The 17,759-nt window shown below is 48.5% G+C and overlaps 1 protein-coding gene across 4 annotated transcripts in view; it reads left to right on the forward strand.

Annotated features, from left to right (window-relative positions):
• Positions 1–17,759, forward strand: part of Ciita (class II major histocompatibility complex transactivator) — a 46,458-nt gene continuing 28,699 nt past the window's right edge. For 2 of the 4 annotated variants that reach the window (XM_021209364.2, XM_021209365.2), the window contains exon 1: positions 1–283. In XM_021209364.2, the coding sequence (XP_021065023.1) occupies positions 1–283 (283 nt within the window). Of the gene's footprint in view, positions 284–8,835; positions 8,906–17,759 lie in introns of those variants that run through there. The other 2 variants (XM_021209367.2, XM_029544487.1) reach the window with 2 other exon arrangements.

Below are 17,759 nucleotides of genomic sequence, written 5' to 3' on the forward strand. Positions count from 1 at the left end.
ATGAACCACTTCCAGGCCATCCTGACCCAGGTACAGACACTGCTCTCCAGCCAGAAGCCCAGGCAGGTGCGGGCCCTCCTGGATGGCCTGCTGGAAGAAGAGTTGCTCTCACGGGAATACCACTGTGCCCTGCTCCATGAGCCTGATGGTGATGCTCTGGCCCGGAAGATTTCCCTGACCCTGCTGGAGAAAGGGGACTTAGACTTGACTTTCTTGAGCTGGGTCTGCAACAGTCTGCAGGCTCCCACGGTAGAGAGGGGCACCAGCTACAGGGACCATGGAGGTAAGCTGGCATCCCTTTGAGTCAAGGTAACAATGTGTGACCAGCCCTAAGGTGTCCTTTCTCTGAAAGGAAAATCTGTGTAAAGGATACAGGGTGAGTTTTTGGAAAACCTGGGTGGCTGGGTGCTGCAAGCACAAAGAATGCTTTCCACATCGATCAGAGCATCCTCAGGGCATACTGCCGCCTACCTGATTAGTCTATGCCTAAGCCCCATCAACAATGGACTCTAGTGTACACTGTTTAGGTGTACAGTGGACCGGGGAACTCCTGCTTGCAACAGACACACCATCCATTAGGAAGACAGGAAGAGATACAATTAGTCACTTCGTGTCAAAAATAGAGAAACTTTATCTGGGAGCAGAGTACAGTTGGGATGGTACTTGTCCTGGATCACGGAGTGCTGGGTTTGATCTTAGCACTGCTGAAATGGGAAGTAGTAGTACAGATTCGTAATCTCAGGACTCAGGAGATGGAATCAGGAGAATTACAAATTCAAGCCCATTCTTGGCTGTATAGCGGCAACAGCTGGGGCTACATGAAACCCTGTCTCAAAAATAATGTAGAGAAAGGGGGAGTCATGGAAATGAAGGGCTAAAAAGCTGGGAAATCAGAGGGCTCTGTGTGTGTGTGTGTCTGCAACTGTGTGTGCAAATGTGTGTGTGCAACTCTATGTGTATGTGTGTGTGTGTGTGTGTGTGAGAGAGAGAGAGAGAGAGAGAGAGAGACAGACAGACAGACAGAGACAGAGACAGAGACAGAGACAGAGAAGAGAGAGAGTGAGCAATAGGGGGATAGAGAAAAGAAAACCAGAGATGCCCAGGTAGACCAAGAGGGAAGGAGAGGAAATATAAGAGAACCAGAAGGCAAGAAAAATGAAAAGATCCAGAGACAGAGATGCGGAGAAATAGATCCAGCCCACAAGGAGAGAGAATGAGTGTCTTAATTTTTTAATTACATTTATTTCATTGTGAGGGAGTTACAGCATGTGTGTGGAGGGACAACTTGTGGGAGCTGGCTCTCTCCTTCCATGTGGGTTCCAGGTTTGAACTCAGGTGGTCAGCAGCTTTACCCACTGGGTCACCTCACCTTCCCAGTGTCTTGGTTTTCAGGGTACTACTGCTAACAACTGAATGTGTTGTCTTGTTCACTCTATTGTGTCTTGTTCACTCTATTTGTGTGTGCCAAGTGTGTGCTTTACCACTGAGCTTCATCCCAGCCTGCGTCTGCTTCTTAAGTCAGGAAAGAAACCAGTACTGACCGTCTCTGCGCCCATTCCTCACTCCTCCAGCATAGCCGGCTTCCTCCTCAGGAGCAAAGAGATGCTTTCCGGAGTCAGAGGTTGTTCTGTCTCCCATGTGTGCTGTTCTGGTATTGGTACTGGGGTTACAGATTCTAGCCCTGTTGGTCCCTTCAACTTGGAAACATAAGCTACTCTATGGCTCTCTGTCTGTCTGTCTCTCTGTCCCTCTCTCTCTCTCTATCTCTTTCTCTCTCTCTCTCTCTGTCTGTCTCTCTGTCTCTCTGTCACACACACATACACACACACACACACACACACCTGCACCTCCTGCCTGGCTCTCCCACTCATCCCAGCCCTTTGAATGCATGTGTATCCCTCATCTAATGCACAAAGCTGAGACTAGCTAGATGTCTCAGGGTAGGAAGTGGCAGAGACCAGTTTGGAAGGCAGACAAGCTGTGCGCCTCAATCTGGCTGGAGACAGCGGAGATATAGATATAGGTACAGGTGTAGGTGTAGGTATAGGTATAGATTAGATACAGGTATAAGTATAGGTATAGGTATAGGTATAGGTATAGGTATAGGTATAGGTATAGGTATAGGTATAGGTATAGGTATAGGTATAGATAGATATATTGAATGACCATGCACTAGACAATGCTGGACTCCTCCATGTCTCTGCTAAGACGTATGCATTAATTATATCATTAGGTTGGTTGCTCCTGTCTATAAATTCTCAGGTTGGTGGTATCTTTTCTCTCCTGAACACAGCTTGTATTCTCTCCCTCTTAACATGGACACAATGGGGAACCTTTAGTCCCTCTCATCTCTCTGGATTTCCATCAGGGTGCAAGCAGTCAGTGTGCTTCTCCTGGGACAATGGCACACCTGGGGAAGTACTGAGACTCTCTTTATCCGGATGCCCACCAGGGGAAGCTCCCTCCCTTAGCTGCTGCACCCCAGACCCTGTACCCTCTCTTTGTTCTGAGTACACTGGTTCCTTTTTAAAAAATAGTATTCCATTTCCTCCCCTGGGGTATAATATTTTGTTTTGGACTCATGTGACTTCAGAAAGTGGAAGTAGCTTCAGGGTGTGATCATCTGGGGCTGGAAGTCAGAGGAGCACAATGCCTGTGGTCCCTCTTCCTGCCCTCCAGGCCAGCTCTCACAACACACACACACACACACACACACACACACGCATGCACACACATACACACACACACACATGCCTTTGTCTAGACTGGCATTTTTTCAGCAGCTATATGATTTCTTTGTGTGTGTTGTATGTTGTTTATTGTTTGTGAAGAAGCGCCCTACAGACACAAAATTATGTTTTAATCATGATATGTCTCATATGCCCAATATATAGATTCAGTATGTTACACAAAGTACCAATAAAAGGAGTAGGTTGGACTATGACAGTGGTGTACAAAATATTGTACAGGCATGTCAGCAAATTATCAACTTGTATGAACATGTATTTGAAGTATCATTTTAAATTTTCATCTGAACATTTTGACTCGTACGTGTTTTGTTTTTAGTCATATAGAACTAAAGAGGAATTTTCTTGGTCAAGGAAATAAAAAATTGCAGGCAGCTAACTGTTATGGCTTGGTAGGGTGTTACTCCTGGTGCACCTGCCTTTGAAGGTTTCTGTTACGGCAGTATCTTCTTTAAACAGTTTTATGTTTGTACAAGTTGGTATTACAGAGGCTGGCTCTGGTCTACACAGAGCAGCCTGTGTGCACATGGTGTCGCACGGCTCCAGTGAATCTGGAGTTCATGGTCCCATCCTGAGGGAACTCAATGGGCTCAGTGATAAATCAAAGCAGATGCCCAGACAGAAGTCACACAGATAGAGATGGCAGCCTCTGCAAGGGCAGTCACAGGCCAGAGAAGGGAGAGCTAGGAAGGACCCTGGTGGAGAACTAACTGTGAAATGGAGGCAGTAGTAGTCACAGTCAGTGTTATGTGGCTTTGGGGATAGCATCCCATGTGAGACATAAACATTCTCCGTCACATGAGGCTGCTTCTGACTCGGAGACATCAAGGCTGGCGTCTGAGGTGTGAACAGGAGAGGGCAGCTCCAACCTCAGGTTTTGTCCATGAGCTAGGTCTTTTGATCTCCTTTCGCTGGCCTGCAGGGCACCCCTTCCAGACTCCTGATTCCAGGTTGGTTTTGACTGCACTCTACTCCATTCTGAGTACTGTAATGCTACACTCGGTTTTGATGCCTCTGGGATTTTTGCATGTGGATTTCCATTCTCTAATCCACAGCATAACGTCCCCCTCTAGGATGCTGTCTGGTTTATTGGAAAGGGACATTCCCACCAGCTTCCTTCCTCATTTGGAGGTTAGGATGAGACAACTGCAGATCCTGGCTTCCTCCCTCCTCCAGACTCCTCCTTCTTCCAGGTGTCCATCCTGGGATGGATGGACATCCAGGGGAGCTCCCACGCCCCTGCTCCTAGCCTCCTGGAAGTGGGTAGGCTTCAGAGAGGACTCAGCTCAGCCTGCTTCTCAGCACTTAGCCTGTGGTCCTTTCACTCCCAGGAGCCCCCAAAAGAGCAATGCCTGTACCAGAAGTTGGCACTTTCCAGATAATTTTCCCAGCCAGCCTACCATGTATCCTCTTGTCCCAGGCTGTGGCACCTGGCCCAGCCAGGGACTATTTCTGATTCTGTTGCTATTGCCTTAAGTGGCTCACCTGGCATCATATTTATCTTCCGCACATCTTTCTAGTCACCTCCTGGCCACTTCCTGTGTCCCTCCAGCACACCTTCCTCAGCCCCCCACCTAGTATTGCTCCACTAATCTATTTATGACCAATATTGACTTGCCCAATTCATTAGTTTTTCTATTTGTCTATTCACTCATCTGTGTATATTTACATAGCGACTTAGCCACCTGCCTTCCCACCAGTGCATACCCTTCCTCCTAGAGGTTACATTCTCACCTACCACTTCTATCCTATCTAGTCACGTACCCTTAGTTTCTATCTCTTTTCTTATCTCCTTCTCCTCGGACACTTATTTAGTTCCCATGGGAATTATGTGCTTACTAACAATCACGATGCAAGGCACTCACAGCATCTTTATCTACTTGGGACTCAAGTCAGCCTTGATCATCAAAACACCAACTGCCATCCATCCTTTCAGACAATTCCAGAGTCGTGTGTGTGTGTGTGTGTGTGTGTGTGTGTGTGTGTGTGTGTGTGTGCTGGGGTGGCAGGGTATATACATGTACATGTTTGTACATTTGTACATGTTTGGGGAGGCATGTGTGCATGCACATGTGTATGCCTGTGTATAGAGACTATCACTGATGTCTTCTTCAACCTCTCTTTTATTTTTTAAAGATTTATTTATTTATTTATTATATGTAAGTACATTGTAGCTGTCTTCAGACACTCCAGAAGAGGGCATCAGATCTTGTTATAGATGGTTATGAGCCATCATGTGGTTGCTGGGATTTGAACTCCGGACCTTTGGAAGAGCAGTCGGGTGCTCTTACCCACTGAGCCATCTCACCAGCCCCCCTTCAACCTCTTTTTAACCTTTTGAGACAGAGACTAGACTTGGAGCTTACTGACTGTTCAAGACTAAGGCCAGCAAGCCCCAGCAATCCTCTAGCTTTAGACCACAGGTGCAGGGCTCCGTGCCAATTTTAACATGCTGGGATCTGAGCTCAGGTCCTCATGCTTGCACAGCAAACACTGCCAGCGGTGCATCTTCCCAGTCCCCAAATCGGTGCTTAGTGTTAGCTTGACCTTCCCTCCCATTCCTCATCTCCGTTCACCTTATCCTGGGGCAATAATTTGCAGTCTAAGTTGTTCTGTATCCTTCCTCATATTTCCCCATCTCCACTGGCTTCAGATGGGTCCATAGCTCTACATCTCCAGTTGCCATCCTTCTGGGCGCTGATAAGCTGCATCTGGTACTTGCTGAACATATATGGCACCTATGACTGTCTTGCTCAGAAATCATCTGCACAGACATAAGAATGCTTCTACTTAGTTCTTGTGGAAATGGGTCTAGGGGTGTCAGAAAAGGATGTAGGGAGACCAGGTAACAGCACATGTGAGAGGTGCTGTTGCCAGGCAGATATATTCAGGCTGAACCCCCTTCTCTGTGATGCAAGTCTAGGGCAGTTGGGACTGTCAGAACTGGCTGCTAGTAAAAACAAGAAGGAATCTCCATGTGTCTCAGAAGAGCAGAGCAGCTGACACTGGCATGTCTTGGTGGCATAATGTCATGAGGACGGGACTTGGGCATCGTGTGATTTCTACTACTAACTGTGTTTTCCCGTCAAACAATGACTGTTTCAAATTGACTCCTAGCATTTCTCATTTGTCTGTCTACTTCCTTCTTGGGACTTTTGTAAGCAGTGGTGATGACTTTAAAACTGTCACCATACAAAGACAGTTACTACACATATTTTACACACAGGGAAACAACGGCTCAGATGGTTTTATGGGCCTACGGTATTGTACCTACCAGGAGCAGCCAGACCACCATCTCCCAGGCTAGCCCCCAGAGTCCATCTGCTTCACCACCAACCATACAGCCCTCACTTTTTCTGGACACCACCCACGCAAGCATTTACTTGACACGTTTTCCCAAACCACTCCCATGTGTAACTCATTTTCAAAGACGAAAGGTTTATTTCCTGCCAAAAGGAAGGCAAAGTGCCCAAATAGCAGCATTACCTGTTTGTTTTCAGCTAGGGTCTTAGGTAGTCAGGCTGGTCTCCAATTCTCTACAGCACTGAGGGTGACCCTAAGGTTTTGATTCTATTGATTCCACATTCTACACTCTGGTATTACAGGTATGCATGACCACGTCACGTTTGTGTGGTGCTGGAAATTAAACCCAGGGCCTTGTCAGGTTAGGCAAGGACTCCACCAACCCCAGTCCCAGCACTTGGTTTTTTTGTTTGTTTGTTTTTAAGGTTTATTTATTACATGTAATTACACTGTAGCTGTCTTCAGACACTCCAGAAGAGGGCGTCAGATCTTGTTACGGATGGTTNTGAGCCACCATGTGGTTGCTGGGATTTGAACTCCGGACCTTCGTAAGAGCAGTCGGGTGTTCTTACCCACTGAGCCATCTCACCAGCCCAGCACTTGGTTTTTAAAGATATAGTAGAGCTATGTTATTCGATTCCCAGATACTGCTTCCTGATGTGTTAGAAAAGTGTTAAAAAACAGACTAGCTCCAGGCTAAAGCTTTCTCACTGATGTCACCTGAAGGATGGGTGTGTGTGTTTGTGGGGGGGGGGTACTCACTCTCTCCCTGGAGAGGAGTCAGTGTTGCTTATCACCACAACCCTGAACCAGCTAGCTTTCAGGCTACTGAATTAGAGTCAACACTCTCGGTGAAACTTGGGTTTTAGTTCATCATGTTGGAATAAAAGACTATGACCCGTCCAGAGAAACTCAAAGCAGTTTGCTGTGAGCAGAAGCTGGAGCTCACCATGTCCCTAACAGCTCTTTGTTACCTTGGGGGTTATGCATTGGAGTCTGATGCAGGTCCTGTGCTGCAGAAGATTGTGTGTCGAATGCAATAATCATTTCAGTGACTTAGCTGAGGTGCAGCAGCTTCTGTGGTCACCCAATTTGGCCCACAAGAAGGAACTGAAATTAACATAAGAAGCTGTGGTGGCTTAGGGAGCATGGGCAAATTAGAGGGCATCCAAATGCAGGAAATGAGCTGTTTGTAGAGAATTTTCAGGTGGTCCCTTGCTTGCTTTCTTTGCATGCTAGCTGAGCTTGGTAGGCTCTGGGCTCCTAACTGATAGAGAGAGACATATGAGGGATGAGGCTGCCTGCTTCCCACCTGGGCATCTGAGGACCTTTTTGGAGACTTCTGGCACACCAGGAGGGGCAGCTGGACCACAGACATTACTGCATCACTCTGCTCTCTAAATCATGCGCTGCCTGGTTCCTGGCCCTTCTGGGTCTTACCTGCCGGAGTCACAAGGTAATGGATGGGCTAGAGCCAATGGTTAAGACTAGAGCTTTCTTACACACACGGAGGTCTTGGGTGGTTCCAGCGTTCCTAACAGAGGTTTCATCTGCACTCAGGCTTCCAGGGGCCTCTGCTGGCAGCTCTCAGCCCCACCAAGATTTTGGGGCTACTTAGACTATCATTTCTTCCTCTTCCTTTTCCTCTTCCTTCTCCTCTTCCTTAAGGAGATTTCCTAGAACCCTGTGGATGCTTGATAAGCTCTCTATCCTTGAGCTACATCTCAAGCTTACATCTGTCCTTGAGTGAGCTGTGCTGAACCTCTAGGAGAGCTCCATTCTGGGGAGCTTGGCACTCCCAGACTGTAATCAAGCCTGTGGTGTAGCTAGTAAGCAAAGAGTCCCTGGCAGAATCTACTCTCTCTAGTCTCCAAGTGGGTTTTGAGAGTGTTTGGTGTGGCACCTGCTTTGAAGACAGCACGGTTGGCCTCACCGCCCAGCTACACTCTTGGCTGCATCTGCGTTGCACATTTGAATCACCGTTCTTAGTCTCAGTTTTCCTCAGCCACCACACAGCGGGCTCAGGGGAATATTTGTGTCGTAGAGTCATGGTGAAAATCAAAGGTTCAACAGCATCTGGCACCACGAAGTAACCACTGCTATCAGAGGTCCCCAGTGTAAAGTTGGTGAAAAAGGGTGGGATCCCTTTTCCCAATCCTGAAATGCCACCTAAATCAAGGTGACAAGTGTCCCAGCTCAGCCCCATGGCCATGCAGCTGGAGGTTCAGGGTGGGAGAGAGGGGCATGGGAGTCAGAGGCAAACTTGACTCAGTTCCTCGGCTGCAGATGAGGAACTACGGGCTTGAGAAAGGGAAGTGACCTCTCCAAGGATCCACGACTACGTCCTGGGAATGCAGGGGAATCTAAGATCAGCGGATCTCAGGTCTAAATGCCTGTCTTTGTGGCTGAGCTGAGAGAGAGAGTGAAATAGAGAGTTACCAGGGGTGTAGATGAGGTGGCTTGCAAACCAAACACCTGCCTTGGAATTCAGCTCTACCGGCTCAAATCTGTAGTCCTCTCCTCCTGAGCAGGGACTGGTCTAAGTGAGATCTGCCTGTAGGGAGGGGTCCTCTGGAAAGACTCAGTCCAAGCGAACTGAGCTTGTGACGGCTCCCGAGAAAGCACGTGGTGGATATCACTTTTCAGGGGAGGATGGGTTCCTGCTAAGCTCTGCCTTTGGCCCAAAGCTGAAGATGTAGATAGAAAGTGAAAGGGGGAAAAGCGCCACAGCCACAGATACTCCCTATTTGTGAGGTAGCTGCCAAGAGACTGCCCGCCCCAAGCTCCTAGGAGCCACGGAGCAGGCGTCAGGGAGACTGCAGGCAGCACCCAGGAGCGCGCGGGGCACAGCTGCGGTAGGTGTCTCCAAGATCCCCTTTGCAGCCGCTAAAGTTAGGTTGGGAATCCGAGGCTCTGAGGCTGGCAACTATTTGCCCGAGGTCAGACAGCAGGGCTGGAAAAATCTGGATGGGTGTGCAGGAGGTAGAGAGACTTCTGGGATCCTGGACGGACTGTGTGCAGGACCTGGGAGCAGGGAGCTGGGAGCCAGAACACCTAGGCTATGCACAGAGCTGGTAGCGAAGGCAGGTGGCGGAATAGCCTTGCAGGAATGTCCGCAGCTCTGAGACTGGGAGGCGCGGGGGGGGGGGGGGGGGGGGGGGGGGGGGAGGCGGGTGTGTGGGGGGATGGCAGGCATGCACTCTATCAATCCCCAACATCTACAGAGAGCGCTGGGACCTTGGACCAGGGGCTGCCCTTCACTGGACCTTCATTTGCGTGTTGGGACAGACCACCTCTGACTCTGGAGTCTGGGCACAGGGTCCTTCTTGGGAGGGCTTGGCACAGAGACAGCATAGGGTGCACTTATTTGACCATCTGGGGAAGAGGTGGAGGGATCTATCTTACTTTGTCACATCCTTTAAGGAAAGTTGCTGAGTGCTGAAAGCAGCGGGCAGCGAGTAGAGTTCTGGGGGCCCAGGCAGTGAGAACTGTAGCCACTATGCCTCCTCCGACAGCTCTCCACTCCAGGCCTCACGCACCTATGCCCCTACAGTGTGGTCCTTTTCCTATCAATGTTTGGAGTTCCTCGCTTCCGAGCAAAGTCTTAAATCTGTGTTTCCAAATAAAATAAATACAACTTCTCAGGTAGATTAAGAAAATAGGGTTTTCCTCCTCTGTAGCCTGGTGTAGCCAAAGAGCGTCCCCTTCCGACTACAAAACCCGCTTTCCTGGAGGCTCGAATGTGGGTGAAGAGGAGCCCCCCAGAAATGACTGAACAGGAGGTTCCTGTAGCCCACGCTTTGGAAATCTTCTGGGAGGCCGCTGATGATAGGTCCCAGGGCCACAGGGTCCTCAGACCCACTCAAGGTCCCTAGCTCCGCCCAGGCCCTGTTCTCCAGTACCAGGCCCCTCCCCCAAGGTCTCTGGTCTTGAGTACCAAGCCCTGGTTCTGTCCTCTGCATGTTCCCTGGGTGCAGAGCCTGGGAACCTGGGTTAAACCACCTCTCCCCAGTGACTCGTTCATTTCAAGGAGAAGCACTAATGCATCTCTTTACTATCTATGCGATCTGCGGAAACTGAGCCCAGAGAAGTGATCTTTGTTATGGTTTCTAAAGACATGTTAATATATTCACATATGTTAATCTACTTTACACATATTATCAAGTAATATACAATAATTTTATACACACATAACCTATAATGGCATGTATTATACACTTATTGATTAATATGTTTATGTTTGATTTTGTTTTGCCAAAGGCCATATAGCAAGTTGTTGCACTTAGTCAGAATTTGAACCCAGATCTCCCGAGAACCCTGTCTGCTGCCTGGGTAGCTGATGTGAATTTCTATTAATGCTGGTGGATTCTAAGCAGGCTGTACTTGGCAGTACAGCAAAGACAGTCTGGGGGACAGAGATTTTATTTTGTCTTGGTGGCAGGTGACATCATTGTTCCCAGGCCTTTCAAGGTATAATAGAAAGTGTTTTCATAAAATCATGGCGAAAATATGCAGCATACATTTACTATTGAGCACGCTCATAGTGTTCTGGAACTATCGTTACCTCTCTTTCTAGAACTTTCCACCCTCCAAGACGGAAACTCTGGACATTGAAGCAGTACCACCATACCCAGCTAGATTTCTTTCATTTATTTATTTTTACACTTGCTAATTTGTTTGGTTGTGTAGGAGGGCCTAAAACCATAGCACACCTGTGTAGGTCAAAGTACATCCTGGGGGAGTCATTCTCTCCTTCCAGGGTGTGGGTCCTGGGGATCCCCTCTACTAGCTGAGTCATCTCTACCACCCAAGTAGTTTTCTTGTAAGATAAGCATATTTGAGCCACACACATTTGTAACCCCAGCACACAGGAGACTCATTGAGACCCTTTCTTAAACAAACAAATAAAGACACCCTCCCCAACAACCTGGTGTAGTGGCTCACACCTTTAATCCCAGGTCTTGGGTAGCTGAGGCAGGTGTATCTCTGAGAGTTCAAGGCCGGTCTGGTCTATTTAGTGAGTCCCAGGACAGCCAAGATTAAATAGCGAGACCATATCTCAAAATACTACTGCTATTATTACTATAACCCCACATTTCTGTTTCTTCCAAATATTAGTATACAGAAGATACTAAGGTAACTTAATTAGGTCTTATCAAAACAACAGTCCAGGCAGGCCAGGTGACAGTTAGAGGAAAGAAAGATGAAGCTGTGGAGAAATCCAGGAAGGAACAGGCCACTCCATAGAGTCAACAGCCATAGAAGGCTGCTGAGAAACTTTCAAGAAGGAGCCCAGAAGAATGAGAGAAGTGTCCGATCTGCCCTCCAGCTGAGGGGAAGCATGGGAAACAGGGCTGAATGTGGGAATCAGGACCACAGGAGAAGCAAGGGAGGCTAAGCACTGGAGGCTGCTTGTCAAGGGGACAGACTTATGACCTTGGAAATAGCTCCTTTAATTATGCGCAGGTGTGTGTACATGTGGGCATGCATGAGCCTGTGACTGTAGGTGACTGCAGAGGTCAGGGGCATTTGATGCTCTGGAGCTGGAGTTTCAGAGGGCTATGCGTGATCTGATGTGGGTGCTGGGATCCAAACTTGAGCCCTCTGCGAGAGGAGCAAGTGCCCCAAGCCACCTTCTCTCCGGCCCCAGCCTCACGTGTTATTCAGCATCCGCAGGGAACAAGAGTGAGATGAGGAGCATAGTGAGGGGCTCTGGGCTTTTAATGTGGATTGCCACCAGGAACACACAGTGCACGCTGGTCACCTGAGAGGTCCAAGCAAGAAGATCAAGTCCCAGGCCAGCCTGGGCTGCACAGGGAGACCCTGTCTCAGAAGCAGAGAAAAAGGCACCTCCCCCCCCCCCCAAGGAAGCCAAACACAAACAGCAAGGCCTGGGCACTTAGCTCAGTGATACAACTCTTGTCTGGTAGACACAGGACTCTTGATTCCCTCACCCCACCATAAGGGGAAGGGGTTGGGATCTAGTAATTGATGTGTTTTATAAAAAAGAAAAGGAAACCAGGGATATGTTTGGTAGAGGCACAGTATGGTGAAGTGGAGGGGTGCCTCTATGGCCCCATTCTGTGGGTTCTCTTCCCTCTGAGGTACCAGCCACAGACGGGTATAGTATAGAATAGAGTTTATTTAGGGCATGGGGAGGAGAGTTGAGGGAGTAGAGACAAAGGCAGAGAGAGAGAGAGAGAGAGAGAGAGAGAGAGAGAGAGAGAGAGAGAGAGAGAATAGATGAGTAGAGGCCAGCCATGAACATGTGGAGGGAGAATGGGGAGGGGAATGGGGAGAGAAGGGACAGAGAGAGTAAGAGAGTAAGAGAGAGAGGAGGGGGCAAGCAGCCCCTTTTATACTGAGTCAGGCACACCTGGTTGTTGCCAGGTAGCTGTGCAGCAGTGCCTAGAAGAAATGCTAACAGTAATTACACCCTGAGAGGGAGAGACACATATTAAATGACAGGAAAGCAGTGCCTAATTCTCTCAGGATGATGCTTTCAGACACTTGTCAGGCATCAAACCCCAAAGAGGATCCCCTAACCACCCGAAAGCATTGCACCAGGCGCCAGGTATGTCGGGGCACACCTGTAAATCTGGCACTCGGTAGGCTGAGGCAGGAGGATGGCTGTGAATTCTAGACCAAACTAGCATAGAACATAGCCTGACCCTGTCTTTTAGAACAAAAACAGAAAGTCAAGTAACCAAACTCACAAACAGTGAAGATACTGGGTTCAGCTGCAGATCCTGTGCTAGACCCATGTGCATGATCCCTGCCCTTGGATATTTGTACAAGGCCAAGTCTGAGACCTCCAAGTCAGCACAGAATGCACTGTATGTTGAATTCTCAGCAAAAAGGAGACTTACATACCCTGGAAGAGACAAGCAGAGGCAGTGGGGTGGGGGCTGCTTCTAGCCCTGGGCAAAAACAGCATCAGGTGTCTCTGCAGAAGCAATTTTTAAGGGAAAAAGGGGGGAGTCTGTGTTAGCTAGTCTTGATTGGATATATGAGTCTGTGTAGTCAAATAATGCACTTTGATTGCTGGACTTGGGTGGTCAGCCTCAGGAATGAGTTAGGCATAAGGAAGTGGCCAAATAAGGGAATGGACTTTGATGGCTTTCTTTAGGAATGTATTCTAATGATTCAATAAGGAAGAGGGAATTGGGGAGGGCAAGACCTGTCGGTGCCTTGTTAGCCATGCTCAGACTTGTTAGAGCCTATCACTGACATCTTTGGGTCTCCACCACAAGCTCCCTAAAAGCAGGGCCACTCCTGATTCACATCAGGCTTGGCATGGGAGCTTTGGACCCTCCTTTGCTAAGCTGCAGCCATGGGACCCTCTTCTCTATGCTCAGCATCTGGCTTGGGTTTCTTTCTAAGAAAAACATGCTGTACTTTTTTCCAAGCCACTGATCACCGCCTCAGGAATGTTTAGACTTGTTGGGCTGCCTGGAGCTGGGAAGGGGCTCTTGTTATGAAAAGGTACTGATGCCTTTGCTCCACTGGCTGCACCTCCTCCTCCTGTCCTAGACCCCAGATGCCTGCCATGTACCAGTGTCCCATCTGTGGACCAAGATCTTCCAAGTGGTGGCTCAGTGGGTGTTTCCATTCAGGACTCAGAGCCCAGGTGGAGGAGGCTTAGCTATAATAGCCACAATGGTGTCTTTTGTGGGATCCCATATGACTTGCAGGTCATATTCAGAAAAAAAATTTTTTTAACTATCAAGTTGTACAAGTTGTGAGGCTGTCATGGACCCCAACACTGAGCTGGAGCTATGTCCATGTCAAGGCTGTCTGGGCTCAGAGTGAGCTGCTCTGGGGAGCAGAGGCAGACCTGGATGGAGAGAGGGCTAAATCACAGTGAGGTCACCATGCAGAGCATAGCCAATCCCCAAGGAGCCTCATTGCTGACTCTCAGCAATGTCTCACATCAAAGTGAGGAGACAAGACCTTTGTGCCCTGTGTGGGCCTCTGCTTGGGTTGGCCACTCCTGGTGTCACAGTTGGGTGGAGCTAAGTTAACCTTAAAGTCTGAATGCTGGGAAGATGAAGATGGGAACTGGACACCTGTCAGGGGCCTTCTTGGCGCATCCTAGCATGACAAAGGGTGGTGTCATGTGGCAAGATGAGGTCAGCATACTGTTCAGGGCAGTTCCCCTTCTGAGAAAGCTGGTGACCCAGCTTGAAGATCCCACCCTAGTACCTCTTCTAACCTTACTTTCCCCACCTGAGTGCCAGCAAGCTAAGATCTGGTGACTGGCACAGGAATTCCGAAAGACGTCATCTTGAGACGTGGTGTGACTTTGGATATTCCAAGGGAGAACTATTGGGAACCACAGGCTGCTGGCCGACCCATACACGGTCCTATCGGGTGGATCTGGATGGTACTGCAACATCCACACAGGCTGACTGCGCCAAGTCAGAGCACACTGGGCTGTGCTTGAGCTGTTGTGTGAAATAGTTGTTGGTGTTTGTGTGTTTATTTCCTGTCTGTCTGTCTGTCTGTCTGTCTGTCTGTCTGTCTGTCTGTCTGTCTGTCTGTCTGTCTGTCTATTCATCCATCCATCTATTCATCCATCCATCTATCCATCCATCCATCTATCCATCCATCCATCTATCCTGTCTCTCCTCTCTTTTCTTCCCTTTGTTTTTCTTTCTCCCTTTCTTCTTTCTCCTTCCTTTCTTCTTTTCTTCTTTCCTCCCTCCGTTCTTTTTTCTTGTTTGCTTTTCTTTCTTTTCTTTCTTTTTTTAAACATGTGTGCTTGTACATATGGCAGAGATCAACCTTGAGTGTCATTCCTCAGGAGTTATCTACCTTCATTTATGAAATAGTGTCTCTTGCTGGAATCTTGGTCTCACTGATAAGGCTAGGTAGCTAACCCGTGTGCTCCAGAGACCATCTATCTCTGTCTCCCCTGGCGGGGACTTAGACTCTTAACACCATGCCCCGGTTTGTTGTTGTTGATGGTGATATTCTCTCTCTCTCTCTCTCTCTCTCTCTCTCTCTCTCTCTCTCTCTCTCTCTCCTCTCTGAGGCCATGAATTAGCTATACTGACCAACCAGTGAGTTCCGGGGACCTGCCTGTATCCCTTCCCAAGTACTATGAATAAGACACATACGGCCTTGCTTTTTATGTGGGTCCTGGGGGGTCCAAACTCAGGCCTTAGCTCTTATAGGGCATGTTACTGACCGAGCCATCTTAATAGCCTTGCTCTTCTCTACTTTGTTTGTTTGCTTGTTTGTTTATTTTTAAAATATTTTTAGGGTTGCAATAATATTTGACAGAAGCTGCAGAGATTTTTTTTTTCTCATTTACTATGCCCATGAATGCGTAGTCTTCTCAGCTGCTGCCTTTCAGTCTGCAATAACGTCTCATTATTTTTTGAAATTCAAAGTTCAAAGTTTGGGCTCAGTCTTGGTAGAACTTATCCATGTGTTTGGACAAGTTGTAGTGATGCGTGTGTAAACTGCAGCTCTACACCGGCTCATTCCTGTCTCTGCCAGCCTCTGGCAGCCATCAGCCCCCTTTTGCTTTTCCTCAATGATGTGAAGGTGGGACTATAAGAGTCGGGTTGGTGTCTTTCATGCAGAGGAGTTGTGGCGAGTAGCTTTGTTTGCTTTTGTTGCTGTTGCTTTGTGCATTCGAGACAGAGTCTTACTACAAAGCCTAGGTTGCCCTCAAACTCATGATCCTCCTGCCCCAGGTTCTTGAGCAGCTGGGATTACAGACCTGTATGACCACACCCAGCTACAACTGTGTGTTTAGACTGCTGTGTGAAGCCCCTCTTAGGGAAAAAGAGGTTCTGAGCTCTTCCATGCCCTTTCAGCCAACAACTTTTTCTCACTTGTTAAAGAGTCTGGAATTCTTGTAAAATGTCACTTGAAAGCCACTGTCCTACTACAACTCTCTTATTTAACAGATGACAACCCTAGGAAGTGGAGAGAGGAAGGGGCTTTCCCAGAGGCACACACCCTGGCAGAGCAGAGTGACTCTTGTATTAGTCTTGTGACACTGGACTCTTGTGAATTTAGCTGCCCCCATGTCTGGACTACCCCGGCTTCTTCTGTCCTGCCTCCACCATGGAAAAGCCCTGAGGCTTGCTGCCAGGGACAAAAGCCAAATCTATTTCCACTTTTTCTAATTACTGTGTCTTCCTATAGACTGGCTTGCTTCTTTGATCTCAGGGGAGCTAGGGAGCTGGGACAGAAATGCCAAGGTGGTCGAGGTGACTGCATCTCAAATCCCTTAACTACCCTCCTCTAATGAGCTGGGGTGGGATCCCAGCATCACACAGGCAAAGCAGTCCTGGAATTCCCTGTGCCACCCTGTGTCCTCGGCTAGCCCCCTCCCAACTTCAAGCATCTCGCTCCTACTGTCCTGTCCCAGTGATCCTATATCCTGAGCCACCTCCTGAAGCAGGCCAAGCCAGAAGGACCTCAGATAGCCTTCAAGGCAAGAGGTGGAAACCAGGAGCTGAAGAAACCATAACTATGAGAAGTACTGGCCAGGAGTGTACAGCCAGGAACTGGAGCTATTGTATAGAAACCTCATGATGGTCATGTGCACAAACATTGTGCACACACACACACACACACACACTTGAATACACTCATTAGCTTGGGAGACAAAACCACTAATATCACAGATCTGATTCAAGCCCCAGTTTTGAAGCCATACTTCAGCCTGCCATTCATAGCTGCAACCTGGAGCTAAACAGAAGCAGTATTTCCAGACGTTCCTAATGAGACGCTTCTCACACACAGGTCTTCCAATCTCCCTGCTTTCAAAGGAAATGCACAGACCTCTCATTATCTTCAGCACTGCTTTTCGTGGTGTGTGGTGGTGGTGGTGGTGGTGGTGGTGGTGGTGGTGGTGTGTGTGTGTGCATGAGCACACACTGAGGATGGAACCAAAGATCTCTCGAATGCTAGGCAAGATCACTGCCATTGAGCTACACCCCAGCCCAGTCTCTCAGCATTGGTTACACTCCTCAGTTCCGTTCTGTCTCCTGTGATCACCTGAAACCCTGAAGGAAGTGAAAGTCTTCACTGAGACTAGCAGTTTCTGTCAGCCTCCTCTGTGCATGTCCCTGAGCTGCCCACTCTGAGGAGACACAAAGCCTGAGAGTCACTTCCTCCTTCGTCTATGGCTTTTGTCTCCTCCTGCCCAGGCCTAAGTCTTCATCTCCTTCCATGAGCTGTTGGACCAGGACCTCCCTCCCCACTGCTATATTTTATAAAAACAAAAAGCCAAGAATATGTTTGATAAAGCATGGTATGGTGAGGTGGGAGGGGTGCCTCTGCGGGCCCATGCTGAGGCATCTCTTTCCCTGAGGTAGCAACCACACGATGGATATGGTACAGAATAGAGTTTATTTAGGGCATGGGAAAGGGAGTTGGGAAGGGAGGGAGAGAGAGAGGGAGAGACAGAGACAGAGACATACAGAGAGAGACAGAGAGAGACAGAGACAGACAGGCAGAGAGACAGAGAGAGAGAATAGAGGGAGTAGAGGCTGGTTAAGGAAACATGGAGGGAGGGGTAATGGGGAAAGGGGAGAGAGGGAGAAAGGGTTCAGGGAGAGAAAGGGCAGAGAGTAAGAGAGCAAGGAGGGGGTGAAATGTCCCTTTGATAGTAAGCCAGACATACCTGGCTGTTGTCAGGTAACTGTGGAGTGGAGGCTAGAAGGAATGCTAACATCCCCGGCT

Source organism: Mus pahari, chromosome 12, assembly GCF_900095145.1.
Source record: "Mus pahari chromosome 12, PAHARI_EIJ_v1.1, whole genome shotgun sequence".
Taxonomy (NCBI): domain Eukaryota; kingdom Metazoa; phylum Chordata; class Mammalia; order Rodentia; family Muridae; genus Mus; species Mus pahari.